General features: G+C 55.9%; 5 protein-coding genes across 5 annotated transcripts; 4 read left to right on the top strand and 1 right to left on the bottom strand.

Moving 5' to 3' along the window:
- Positions 1 to 96: 96 nt before the first annotated feature.
- VTJ04DRAFT_8508 (uncharacterized protein) lies at positions 97 to 2,103 on the top strand (the record flags this gene model as incomplete). The annotated part of the gene is made up of 8 exons (XM_069366953.1): positions 97 to 202; positions 265 to 310; positions 385 to 503; positions 607 to 885; positions 964 to 995; positions 1,065 to 1,441; positions 1,505 to 1,939; positions 2,022 to 2,103. The coding sequence occupies 8 exons, from the start codon at positions 97 to 99 to the stop codon at positions 2,101 to 2,103; spliced, it is 1,476 nt and encodes a 491-aa protein (XP_069215330.1).
- A 2,785-nt stretch (positions 2,104 to 4,888) lies between these two features.
- Positions 4,889 to 5,812, top strand: VTJ04DRAFT_8507 (uncharacterized protein; the record flags this gene model as incomplete). The annotated part of the gene is made up of 1 exon (XM_069366952.1): positions 4,889 to 5,812. The coding sequence occupies one exon, from the start codon at positions 4,889 to 4,891 to the stop codon at positions 5,810 to 5,812; it is 924 nt and encodes a 307-aa protein (XP_069215329.1).
- Positions 5,813 to 5,946: 134 nt separating this feature from the next.
- On the top strand, positions 5,947 to 6,474 carry VTJ04DRAFT_8506 (uncharacterized protein; the record flags this gene model as incomplete). The annotated part of the gene is made up of 2 exons (XM_069366951.1): positions 5,947 to 5,988; positions 6,061 to 6,474. 2 exons carry the CDS (start codon positions 5,947 to 5,949, stop codon positions 6,472 to 6,474), a joined length of 456 nt encoding a protein of 151 aa, XP_069215328.1.
- Positions 6,475 to 6,608: 134 nt separating this feature from the next.
- On the bottom strand, positions 6,609 to 8,302 carry VTJ04DRAFT_8505 (uncharacterized protein; the record flags this gene model as incomplete). Its single annotated transcript, XM_069366950.1, has 2 exons — positions 6,609 to 7,261; positions 8,020 to 8,302. 2 exons carry the CDS (start codon positions 8,300 to 8,302, stop codon positions 6,609 to 6,611), a joined length of 936 nt encoding a protein of 311 aa, XP_069215327.1.
- A 2,851-nt stretch (positions 8,303 to 11,153) lies between these two features.
- Positions 11,154 to 13,039, top strand: VTJ04DRAFT_8504 (uncharacterized protein; the record flags this gene model as incomplete). The annotated part of the gene is made up of 2 exons (XM_069366949.1): positions 11,154 to 11,733; positions 11,811 to 13,039. 2 exons carry the CDS (start codon positions 11,154 to 11,156, stop codon positions 13,037 to 13,039), a joined length of 1,809 nt encoding a protein of 602 aa, XP_069215326.1.
- Between the last annotated feature and the right edge of the window lie 429 nt (positions 13,040 to 13,468).

Genomic DNA, 13,468 nt, shown 5'->3' with positions numbered 1-13,468 from the left:
GCCACACCAAATTCAAACGCATCTTTTTCCCATTCCCATTACGTCCATCTCACAATCTGTCATCATCACTACGAGTTACCATCACCATACCTCACCATGCCCGACGCTAATTCTCTCAGTGGCCTCAGCCGTCGCAAATTCAGCATCAACCGCAACACCGGCGTGCCTCGTCCAGCCCGTCGCTTCTCAACGGGTAACAACGGCATGTAACATCATCATCCTCCTCCTCCTCAAGACTCTTATCTCCACACTAACACCCCGCAGAGGCTAGCAGCAAGGCGCACCGCCAGTTCCGAGCTGCTCATGAAGGGTATGTTTTCCTTTCCTCAGCCTTGTTGTTGCCCGAATTGTCAGAGCTAAAACATAAACTAACTCACCCCTCAGCCACCTTCCCCACGCCGGGCTCGACGCCAGCAGAGCCTCAACCGGCGTCGTCTGGTGCACCGAGCGAGCCGCAGAATACGGCTTTTTCGACGAGCCCGAGAAGTGGGCAAACCTAGGACGTACGTCTTGAATGACTCTCTTGCACAACCAAGGCATACCGGGCACATAGAGAGACCGTCAGGCAGAACCACAAGACTCGACTAACACACTTCCGATGAACAGAGGGCGCTCCCGAGGTCGATGATGACATCGAGGGCTGCTTCAAGCGGCCCACCACCATCGACATCAGCTCGGCCAGCCGCGAGTATGGCCCCACGGCGGGCATCAAGCCGCTGCGCGAGGCTGTCGCCCGCCTGTACAATGAGATGCACCGCAAGGGCAAACCCAGCCAGTACACCTGGGAGAACGTTGCCATTGTCCCCGGAGGACGCGCCGGTCTTATTCGGATCGCGGCCGTGCTGAACAATGCCTATGTTGGGTTTTTCATTCCGGATTATACCGGTAAGTTTTGTTGAGTGAAGATGTTGTGGTGTTAGTGGAGCGGATGGATGATGTACTGACGATGAGGGGAATAAATAGCGTACAATGAAATGCTCTCGCTGTTCAAGAACGTAAGTCCCTCTGTTTCTTCACTTTCTCCTCTTGGATGAATATACAAGCCACTGACTTTATACCCTCAGTTCGCCGCCATCCCCGTCCCCCTCTCCGAGGAAGACGGTTTCCACATCCACGTCGACAAGATCGCCGAGGAAATCTCCCGCGGCACCGGCGTCATCCTGACCTCCAACCCGCGCAACCCGACGGGCCGCGTCGTGCAGAACCCCGAGCTGGCCGAGATCCAGGACCTGTGCCGCGGCCGCGCCACCCTGATCGTGGACGAGTTCTACTCGGGTTACAACTACACGAGCGGCTGCGACGGGTCGACCGTCAGCGCGGCCGAGAACGTGGTTGATGTCAACGAAGATGACGTCTTGATCATCGACGGCTTGACCAAGCGGTTCAGGTTGCCCGGATGGAGGGTGGCCTGGATTTTGGGACCGAAGGAGTTTATCAAGGCGTGAGTTTTTTCCGTTCCCTTTCTCTCATTCTCCTCCGTCACGCTTACGAACATCCACCCTAGCATCGGCTCCTGCGGCTCCTACCTCGACGGCGGCACCAACGTGCCCTTCCAAGAGGCCGCGATCCCCATGCTCGACCCGACCCTGGTGCGCGCCGAGATGGCCGCCCTGCAGCGCCACTTCCGCGACAAGCGTGACTACGTCGTCGCCCGTCTGCGCTCCATGGGCTTCGTCATCCGCCACGTGCCCGATTCGACCTTTTACATCTGGCTCGACCTCTCGGGCCTGCCGGCGCCCATCTCGGACGGCCTCAACTTCTTCCAGGCCTGCCTGGACGAGAAGGTCATTGTCGTGCCCGGAATCTTCTTCGACCTCAACCCGGCGAGGCGCAGGGATTTGTTTGATAGCCCATGCCATCACTTTGTGAGGTTTTCGTACGGGCCCAAGATGGAGGTGCTCAAGATGGGGTGTGATGCGATTGAGAGGGTGATTAAGAAGTAGGTGATTCTGAGCTCTTTCTTCCCTTTTGAGTCCTTTTTGCTACAACTGGACAACGTGCTGACGGTCATGGTTGTGCAGGTTTAGGAAGTTGGAGGCCGAACAGGCGGCGGCCGCTAAGGGTCTCTGCACCATCGAAGCCGAGACGGCTGTTGATGAGTAAATAATATTAATATCAACATGTGGTAGAGTGATGTGGTGTCTGTTATCACCATCGAGTCAAAGATTGGAAAGAACAGAAAGAGGACATAATACTAAAGTAATTACGGGAGCCTTGATCCATAGAGACACTCAGGTAACCCCAAGACCATGATGGACCATGTATTAGCCCATATTTTCAAATTGAACTTCGATGACATTAATCCAAGCCCACCAGTGGGACGCGGCTCTGATACCCATGCTTCACATGTTAATAGATGACGTACGTAGTTCGCAAACAATCTTTGAAAGGTGAAAGCCTAATTACAATTACCGCCAGTCATTCAAGAGGCCTGTTGTTTGAATCGAGTCCCAATGGAGGAATCGCGATTCCCACAAATGGGACAGAAATAACGGAGCATGGGCTTTGACGTTGCTCGTATTGGGGCAATGACAAGTCCAATAACACCCCATTTCCTGAACCATACTACCGTACTGACTTGTGAGACACGGAGGGGTCGGGGGTGCTGTGTTTGTCACCATCGGCTTGTTTTAGAGTGATGTGGGCTCATACAGGGCGAGCGAAGGATGGACATATTGTATTCGGACTCGATGGGCTGGGTGTGGTCACATAATTCGTGCGCAAAAGCTTGACATGAGCCTTATCGTTGATAGTCGAGGATTTGTCTCGGACCGTGGCAGGGATAGCCCCAGGCAATTAGTCATTCTGTCGCTCTCATCACGCCTGTCATTTCTTTTTTTTCGATCACGGCCCATCCTCTTCTCGCTCTTTGCATCCGCGTCTGTCGGGAAGGGAACTGTTCTGGCCTTCATGGTGGCTCTGTCTGGGATGTGATGGATAAGGAATGATCGGTCGGTGCAGAAATCAAGTCACCCTAGGGAGAAAGTCTTGCGTCGCGAGGCGGAGAATCAACCACTGACTGAGTTGATTGTTATCTTTCCAGCCGCATCGAAGGAAGGGGGCTGGGAAGGGCGGTAGATAACGTTACCACAACAGTCAAAAGGGTGTCGTGTCGGAGCTTGATGCTGTTCGGCTGATTGTTGACCACAGGCTGTGTGGTGAAGGGGTGAATGTCGAGAGAGACTCAGAGGCTCCAACGTGATGCTGGGTAACCTGGAGAGATAAGCTTCCTTCAGGAGACGAAACATGGAAACAAAACGTTCTGCAAGCAGCCGAAGGCTCAAGCCCCCTGAGCCCCGTGTCTTAGGGCCTTAGAGATTGGACTCAGCAGCCAGCCGGTGACAAGCGCCTTGACTGAAACTCTCCGGCTGCTTGTTGCCTTTCGCCTAAGGCAGCCCACGGAAGGAAGATGTTTTCTTCCCAAGACCAACCCACAAACGGCCGATGGATCCAGACTGACTCGTCATCTCTGCCTGGCCAAGGAGAAAGGTCCGAGGAGAAAGGTCTTTAGGCGACGATTCCTCCCCCACGAATTCATCAATCTCATCCGTGGTGTTGACCAAATAGGTGTCTAAGACTCGGCCCTTTGCTCCGTGACCTCGGAACACATGATGACCGTCTGCAGGAAGCCTGCGGCTGAATGCAGCGGGCGTCGAGGGAGGACAAGCTTTTTCTTTACCCCATAGTTTCCAGGGACCCTGTCTAGACCCCCTAGGGTGCGAGAGAACGTGCGCGGGACAAGATCGCGACCATCCTCCGGTCGTGGGGGTAAAGTGGGAGCAGCGAGTATCGAGTAGCACTACGTCCACTTGTCAATGCGAAGGACAATGCCTAGTGTACTCTACTAGATCCATCTTGAGGCCCGACGGAATGCTCCGTCTGCCGCCAGCGGAGCCATCTCCGCCCGGCCAAGTCTGAGGCCATTGGATTGACTACTGCAGTATGTAGTTAGCTGGCACGGGCATGGGTAGCATGAAGCGGTTGGGATCAAGCCCTGCACAAAGCTAGAGTATGTTGATGGTGCCGTCGACACCGCACAAAGGAGCAGAATGAGACGTCGGTGAGGCCCGGGCCGGCAGCGGGTCCGCTGCTCGAGGTGACAGTTTTAAAAGAATTTGATGGTGACGCTTTCCGGGAAGCCAATTGCGTGATCAGGGTCCGGCTTGCGTCGGCGCAGGACACAAGGCATTCAAGGGTTTGCCAGAGGAATCGGGGGATTGGCGAAGACAAGACAAAAATAGAACTTGGGACCAGTTAACTACACCGGATTATACTGGCTGGTTTATGAAAACCTGGGGGTTGAGGAATGTCGATGCACACAACGAGATTGACATGGGTGTTGTGTAATTAACTAACTGGGCTAGGTAGCCCATTCCAACTGTGGTCACTCGGCTATACTACACATCATGATCATGAGAGAGTGTTGTTGTCTTTTAAGTATTTTCAATGTTCGGGCAGGAAGGAAACTTCCCACAGATGACTTGATTGCCCAAGGAGCCGGTTGACGTTGGCGCTTGGCATTGGCCACACCTAGGTGAATAGACACTCACCGAGAAACACCGAGAACCCTTCTAGACACTTCCAGGAACAAGTCGAATCACCCGTCAACCACCTGCAACTCACAAGCTAAATGTCAAGTGACTGTGACGTCGTTGATGTCAACAACCTCAACCTGAATTGAACTTGGCAGCACTCTTCCAGAATACGGGGAAGCTGGATACAAATGTTCAACGTCTGAGAGAGACAAATCCACCTCTCTCAAGTCTCATCTCATCAACAACCACACCACCACCCATTCTCGCTCTCATCACCTTTGTGACTTCATCAATTCGTACCTAGACCCCCAGCAGGCCAACCCCGCCTGCACGAACTCACCCGGCTCTTCCATATGCCCATCTTCGTCTCAGCAGCTGCTGGTCGACGACTCCCACAGGCCTATCTGAGCTCTCTCCGGCGCATCATCCTCACCACCACCACAACTACGACCACTCCTTTCATCCTCGCCCAAACTCAAGCCGGCGGAGGAGCAGTACCCCCACTGACAACTCCCCGCACTCTCGCCACCTACACCACCACCACCACCACCACCACCAAGTTGACGCGCCCAACCACCGCCGCGGCAGCGCTAACCGCAGCCCTCTCGTTAACGCGAGGAGCCGCCACTACTCTCCCTAACACTAGCAGCATCTGCGCCGCCACCACTACAACAAGCAACCTCTTCGCCGCCTTCTCTAACAGCTACGGAACCTGCGCCGCACCCACCATGAGCGACAACGTGGAGAAGACAGCAGCCACCTCCGCAGGCGCGGCTGCTGCCGACCCCGCACCCTCGGCAAGCACGTCACCGCTCCCCGGCCACGCACCATCGTCGGCCGCTGCACACGCTGCATCCGTCGAGGAGGAACAGCCTCAAACGCAGGACCAGCAGAATGACACCGCCGCGGCCGCCGCAGGAGAAGACGGAGCAGCTCCCGGAGTTAACAAACCCCTCCCCCTCCTGCCCGCGCCGACCGAAGAGGACCGCGCCGAGATGGCCAACAACGGGATGCGCACCGTGGTGGTCAACGGGCAGGCCATCGCCCTCGACAACCTGGGGCCCATGGTGGTCGGGAGGGACGGCACCGTCTCGCGCATCGCCAACTGGCCCGAGATGACGGAAATCGAGCGCAACAACACGCTGCGGATCCTGTGCAAGCGGAACCAGCTGCGCCTGGCCAACCTGAGGGAGGGGAAACCCGCCGACGCGAAGCGCGACGACCAGGGTCAAGCCGCGAATGGAGAGACCCCTGCTGCTACCACCGCTTCGTCATGAATCCAAGTCTAGAACTACTAGAGGTGTAGAGAAAATGGGAATCTAATCATAACGAGGTGGAGTGGTAGTGGAGGAAGCTAGCAGTTGCACGAAAATTTCGTAGTATAGCGTAGCTGGATGGAGTTAGGGAATAGATGCTCGTTTTCGTCACAACCTGTCGAGAGATCCATGACAGCGTAGTTTGACTTCATGTTCAGCTAGGTAAAAGCAAAGTGCTCAGGTATATAGACCAGGAGGTATGATAACAGAAAACCAATTCCAATCAACACGACCGCCGCCAAACCCTTGGATTTGACAAACGTAAAAAAAAGCACAAAACCAATCCTTGTAGCAGCCGAGGACATGCCAATGTTATATTGCGAACAGCTCAGACAGACAGTACGCAACATGAACATACAGCCCACCCCCGACTCCGCAAACCCACATCAGGCAGTACTGAGTTGGCCCTCAAGAGATGCCCGTCAATGCCCCCCCTTCACCGCTGGATCCCTTTTCCTTCCCCCTTGATTCCCCTGTTCCCATCCGCCTACCCATCCATCGCCCCTCAACGCCGCGCCCCCATGATGAATGATCAGATCGCATGCTTGCTGATTCATGCCCGAGTAAAGAGACAAAAGGAAAAAAGAAATAGGAGATTCGTCAGTCAGAGAGAGGAGAGATAGCCCATCCGGCTCTTGTCATTCGGATGCGTCATAATCGTCGTGTGCCAGGCACCGCCGTCGTATATATTTTTGTTCTCGTACCGATGGTGTGTCGTCATCATCGTCGATAATCATCGATCGCATCGAATCGACATTCAGGCCTTCTTGACATCCTCCTTCTTTTCCTCCTTCTTTTCCTCCTCCTTTTCCTCCTTTTGGCTCTCCTCCTCCTTCTTTTTGGCCTCGGCAGCCGCCACCTCCTTGAGCAGCTTCTCCAGAATGTCGTCCCGGCCGCCGTGTTTCTCCGTCACCAGGCTCTTGAGCCACTTGTTCTCCGTCTCCAGAGCCGAGATGCGGCCCTCGAGGATGGTGACCTTCTCGGCCATCTCCTTGGCGGTGCGCTCGAGCGCCTGCTCGCGCTGCTTCTTCTTGATGCGGAAGCGCGCGCTGGCCGCCGTGTTGCGCCGGCGCTTGTCCTCCTCGGCCGCTAACCGCGACGCCTCCTCAAAGCTGAGAACGCGCCCGTTAGGGCCGATGGTGTGGCCGGCTGGGCCCGTGATGGCATCGGCCTTACGCTTGCCGACGGCGCTTAGCGGCGGAGCCGCAACGGCCGGAGTGCCCGGAGGAGGGACATAGCCGTTGGCTCGGTGGTGAGGCGGCTGCTGGTGCGGGACGGCGCCAGTGGGGTAAGGCGGCTGAGCGTTGGGCTGGATAGGTTGCAGGCTCCCTATGGAGTGGGTGTGTTCGGGGAACGCCGGGATGGTGGGCGAGGCGTAAGTGTTGCTGTAGTCACCGAAACCAAAGTCGCCTGGAGGCATGGTGCCATGGTCAGCAAGGCGACCCTTAGATATGGATATATATGAAATGAAACAGAAGCAACGGCGACGATGACAACGACAACGACAACGACAACAAAAAACACAACGACAGCAAACCTCTTGAGGTTCGGACTGACCACCGAAGGGGTCGGGACGGCGCCGGGAAAGGCGGAGCCCGGGGGCTATTCAAGCTTGAGCCGGGCAGCCTTTGTTGATGCCGCAGGGTCGATGGTGCAATCCCCCAAAAGTCACGAGAAATGGCACCATCGGCGGGAGGCCCCGTCATTTGCCAGGGCCATTTAGGCGGGCCCAGGGAACCCGTGCTTCCCAGGCGCATGCGAACAGCTGGCCGCCCTCCCAATCGTGAATGTAGCCCCAACACCCTCCCCTTTGGGGGTCATTGAATGCATGTGGTGGGGGGTGTGCGTTGTGAAACGCCCAGGCCGTCCTTCGCCGTGTTCATCGGGGTCGGACCCCCTCTCCACGGCCGTGCAAGGCGGAACAAGGCCTCGGAAGTCCCGTCTGTTTGCGTGGGTGCCGGTGTTGCGCCCTGCCATGTTGCGGCATTCCGCGGCGACGCACTTGCTCGCACGGAGGGTTACAGCGGCCCACGCAGACCACCGCGAGAAGTCTCCTTCCAAAGAAGGAGGGAGGAATAGTTGCGTGAGAAGTGAGGAATAACAGAGATTTTCAAGGCAGAAACAGAACATCAGCCGATAGAGATGAACGAAAATGTCCAAAAACCCACCTGGGAGAGGGAAATCATAGGGAGTAGAAAAATCCCCAATGAGAGATTCGGTGGGAGTCACCTCCTCGGTGGGTGACCGGATGACCTCGGGCTTGACGGGAGGTGCTTGGTAGTCGGTCTGCCGGCCAGTCTCGAAGTCGTAGAACTGAGTGTTGGTGAAGAGAGCGAGATCCTTCTCGAGATCCTCGTCGGTAATAAACGTCTCCTCGACAGCGGGCTCCTGCACATTGAGATTGCGCAGGTACTGCGAGACGTTGACGCGGCCGGTGTTGTAGGAAGCCATGGCGTCGGTGTTTGGTGCGAGCAAGCGCTGGTTCGGGGCGCGCCCGTGACTTGTCGTCGATGGAGCGACTCTCTGAAGAGGTGATGTTGTTGAGTCGTCGGCAGCGATGGTCGATGGGAAATTGGATCAGAAGGGGACCCAGTCGTTGGCGTCGGGGATTGTGGGTTGTTGTTGTTGTAATGTGGAAAATCGAGGGCCAGGCGATGTCGGCGTCGACCGCCAGAAAGTCGGAACGTGGAAGGCGGAAACAAAGGCTACGAAGCGGGGTCCTCCTGGCTTGTCGAGTCCACGCTTTCTCCGGTTCGCACCTCGGCTCGACGAGTGAGAAGCGAGCCCTGAGACAAAGAGTACCTGGCCAGACCGCTTCCGCCTTTGACAAAAATCACCTTCGGCACAGAAAGACGGGCTGTCGGGCTGACGGTGATGGCCTCGGTCAGAAGGGGGAACAAATGGAGAAACCGGAGAGTGCAGAATGACAAAGGTGAGGGCGCGGGACGCTTCAAATCAGGGTCTACAGTGGAGGTGGAGATGGTTCGAAGGGGCGAGCAAGCGCCAACCCGCGCAGCAGCGGCCGGTCGGAAGAGGGAAGCTGGAGCGTCTTGATGAGACAGTGCTGCGCGACGAGGTGGCTACCTTGCCAGAAACGCTGTGATCGGGGGGGAAATGCTGCGGCGGGCTGGTGCGCGTGCTTCGTGGTGTGGTGCGGTTCCCGATGCTGGAGGATTAGTAAAGCGGTAGGATTGATCCCGCGCCCTCGGTAAAGTTCAAACTCTGCCTTCGACCCGTCAAACCTGATGGAACCTACTGTGTAGTACGTACTGCCCCTCCACCCCCGGCCAGTTCCGCCGGTGGTCCCGCAGCCAATGGGAAGGCCGATTCGCCCTCCGTCTGCTGTCCTTCAACCAGCGCGCGTTTCCTCAAGCCGTCAGAACGGGACAACAGCATGGGGGTTTGCGTAGGACAGAATCAGCGTCATTGCTCTCCAATCCATGGATGTTTTCTCAGGGTTTGGTGAGACGGCTTGAAAGCGATGACGTCTGTTCAAATTCCCTGTCTTTTCATGATTCAAAACCCTGATCTTGTTCCTGGCTGACAAACCACAGTAACAGTGGCGACGGCGCTTGTCTTTCTTCCGCTGGCAGAATGTAGCGCGGTGGGGCGATTTGCCACGGCGGTGCCTTTCCCTTCCGATCACCAACGGGAAAACGGCCGACAGGCTGAAGATGATTTGCAGATCTGGCGACGAGGGCATTGCCCAATTCGTTTTCTAGGTTTGTGGGCAATCTCGTGGATGAATTCGCAACCCTAACAACGACACAACCCCTACGGATTACAGTAACTACAGCATAATTGACGATCTCAGGGACAGACAGAGTAGGATTCAGGGTCTGTCATCTACTAGTGGAGAACTCTCCGTCTGCCCCTTTTGCCTCCCTAAAGGCAGGACAGCGCAACATCGGATTCCACCCGTCCTCGTGCTGACTTGGAACTGTGACGTTGTTCTGGTCGATCAACAAGCTTTGGCTCTGCTGGTGAAAGTGGCCGGCAATGTGTCACGAAGGTGGAGAAAGCTATCGCACGTGCTGGTGCCAAGGTGTGGGGGTTGAACGTTTGCTGCAAGCCGGCGTGGGGTTTGCCAACCACAGGGCGTGGAGCACGAGCCACCTGCAGCACAGGCCATCCGGAGCCGTCTCCGGCTGTTCAGCACTGGCAGACACTGGACACAGCTGACAAACAGCGACGGGGCTTTCTCCGCCTGGCTTTCCGCCAAGCGCCATACCTCAAGCGTTTGAGCATTGAGTTGCTGTGACACAGAGACCAAGACTTGGATGCCGATGTTGGGTCGCACAAATCGGATTGGGTGCAGAAGCCACGCTTCGAGGCCGAAAAGGAGCCATAAGGCTGATTCCCTGCCCGTTGGACAGGACGTAAAAATAACTCGAACAACCTAGGCATACATACAAGTATAGGTCCGATGCCTCTGTCGCCTTGTGCAGATCATGGCTCTCTTCTCATCTCACTTCACATCGTCTTCTCTCTCCGGACGTCATGGAGTTCATGGCCTCGTTGAGGTTGTCACATCGAGACTTGAATAAACCCGTCAGGTTATTTTCTTCTGTCTGCTCGGTCTCTTCCAACTCACAGAGAAGTACTCTCCATACTTGACAACTCTTCCTGAGAGGTCACAGACCTTTTCTGTGATGTTGTTGCAAGCCTGTCGATCACCCGCCTATGGAGTCCAGCCATGAGCGGTGTCGCTTGGCTTTCGGAAACTCCATTGACAAGTCTGGATGTTGGCTGTTCCTCTTAGGGGCCACAATGTACAGTTGGCCACACGCCAAACTGGTTTCTCTTTCTTCCGATTTCCAGATCGCTGACCGTTGCAGCAGCATGTGAGCCCGTATTTCCTCAACTTTCGTTGGGCATCACGTCCAGAGCTGTCACTTGATTGCTCTGTGGCGCTGGCTGCGAACAACGCGTTGTGACATCTCTTTCTTCTAGGGCTGAGTGTTGGTGATCTGTGCCGCAATCTTGCAGCACCACCTAGACAATCGAGTCTCGCTGTTTGGGTCAATGGGTACTCAATCCGGGCCATCGTCCAATGATGATGCACAGCGTCGCGCTTAACATGGCACAGCCCAGGCGGCAGGATTTTGGGCTGCATATTCGATCGCTGGCTTGTTTCGGATTTTGAGGGGCGTCAAGCGCGGAACCAGGACGCGTCCCCTGGGGATATAGGAGGTCGGCATCGCTGTACTAAGTATCTCATCACGGACGGCGTCGCCAATTTGCGTGGCAGTCTGCTGTCATCCTTCTCCAAACCGTGTCGCTTTCCCAAGCCGCCGGAATCATGCAGTACGACTACCAGCAACATCCGGATCCTACGGCCGATCCCAACCCCGACCAACCGCCCACTACGTGGGAAAGGTTGAAGGGATGGTGGTGGGAAATCCTCATGTCCGTCGCCACGCTGGCATTCATGGCCGCCATCGTGGCTGTCCTGGTCGTCATGCGCGATCGCCCCACGACGGATTGGACGTTCTTCCTCAGCATTCCTGCCACCCTCGCCGTCTTCTCGACCGCCGCCAAATCTGCCGCCGCCAGCGCCCTTGGCTCCTGCATTAGCCAGTCCAAGTGGCTGCATTTCCTGAAGCCCCGCAAGCTGGCCGACTTGGATTTGATCGAGGATGCGGCGCGCGGCCCTTACGGATCCGCATGGCTCCTGCTCCTGCGTCCCAGGTCATTGGCCACCATCGGCGCCTTTCTCACCATTGCTGCCTTGGGATACGATACATTCATTCAACAGATCGTCGACTTGAGCCCCGAGGACGTGTTCGTCGATGAACCCACAGCTATCCTCGGTCTAAATCACTATTACAATGGAGGCGGCACTAATGCCCCAGGAGTGGGTGGTGTTGTCAACATCCTCGGTAGGAACCCCATCTTATCCGCACGAGAAACCAACGTGTTTTGTGCGATCCAGGCGAATAGCTAATTTTCCCCAAAGCGTCGTCAGCCGACCCAAATATGCAAGGTGCTATTTACCGCGGTTTGTACGACCTCGGATCGACGCCAGTTGTGAACTGCTCCTCGAAGTGCGAATGGCCGGGCACTTACGTATCGCTCGGCTTCGCAGCCTCGTGCGCTGATGTTACCAAGGATACCCTCGACGCCCACGGTAATGCGACCGGGGTATGGTCAAAGGATTCAAGCTTCCACCCTAGCAGGAACCTAACGGTCTACATCTTGACAACACCCGGCGGCGTGAAACTGGATGGGAAGTTTGCTCATACAGGATATCAGACGGTCGTCAGCCTGGGTGCCGCGCCGCGTTTGAATACCAGTCGATCGTTTACACTCGGTGAGGAGGACTATTGGGTGAGTCCCGAAATCGTTCGTGTGGCCGCCCTCCGTATCAAACCCCACTGGAGTTACTTGGTCGAGGATCCCTACAAGAACATGGAGATTGTCCAGTGCGACATTGATCTTGTTGCCTACCGTTACACGAACATCACCTCCTCTGGTGTCAACGTGACTGTTGGTAATCAGGAAATCGTGCGTCTCAACGCGGGGACGGTGATTCCCGATCAGGACGTACCGCGCATCTACGCCGTCAATTTCACCCAAGAAGGCCTGCCCACACTCAAGGTCCGGGGGCCGGATTTGGGTGCCGTTGAACTCTTCTTCACGTCAAATCGCTTCTCTGGGAATATATACGACGGCGAAGGATTTCCTGCAGAGGCCAAAGATGCAGGCTTGGGCGACGCGTTCCGCTCCGGAGACATGATTGCAAAGTTCCAGTCCATGGTCGAGAGCATGACGAGTCAACTCCGCTCAAACTTCAGCGATCCTGCCGTTGTTACTGGCCGCAGCATCCGACCTGTCGTCTTCGTGCGCGTTCGCTGGCAATGGCTGACCCTCCCCGCCTTCGTCACCATCGGCGCGGTCGTCTTCACCCTCATCACTATCCTCAAGAGCATCGGCTACCCGAACCTGCCCCTGTGGATGGGCTCAACCACCGCCGCGCTGACCTACGATGTTCGTTTCCCCGACGGCAACGAGAACGATAGTTTTGCCGTCGGTCGTCTTGGCACGGGCGTTCGCAACAAGAAGGAGCTTAAGAAATACAGTGACAGCATCATGGCGCAGCTCGACCTTCCCGAGACTACGAGGACGTATACCACCTCGAGCACCTGGGGCACTGTCGAAAACGTCTACTCCAGGCAAAAGGCCTAAGTAAACGGAAAGAGCTCTTGGGGTTTGGCAAGCCGGCAGTTACCGTGCGCAAAGGAATGGCTGGCATTGAGGACCAGGAGGATTGGTATTGCCATCTATACCTGTCATGGATGTTTAGGACGATTCTCTTGGATGTGACGCGTATGAGTTAATGACCGACGGACCGGAAGTTGGGACGAAAAACAGTAAAGCATTGAGCTGGAGTTTTGGCATTGGCTGGGTGTGCTTGCATGTATGGACGGAGACATCAATGAGATACCCGTTTTAATACACAACAATGACGCATATGGCATCTATTCCACTCCTTAAGCCTGGTCGTCCCTTTCAGATCCCACTCTTCATGTCTCGTGATGTCTGCTTGACTTTGCCCCCTTTACTTCCCCCCTTCTGTTGTCGTTTGGTGGAGATGCCAAGTTGCTTAGGGCAACG

The sequence above is a fragment of the Mycothermus thermophilus genome (genome assembly GCF_041956435.1).
Source record: "Mycothermus thermophilus strain CBS 625.91 unplaced genomic scaffold VTJ04scaffold_6, whole genome shotgun sequence".
Taxonomy (NCBI): Eukaryota; Fungi; Ascomycota; class Sordariomycetes; order Sordariales; family Chaetomiaceae; genus Mycothermus; species Mycothermus thermophilus.
The sequence above is the reverse complement of the archived record's forward strand: the minus strand, read 5'-3'. Positions and strand labels throughout refer to the sequence as shown.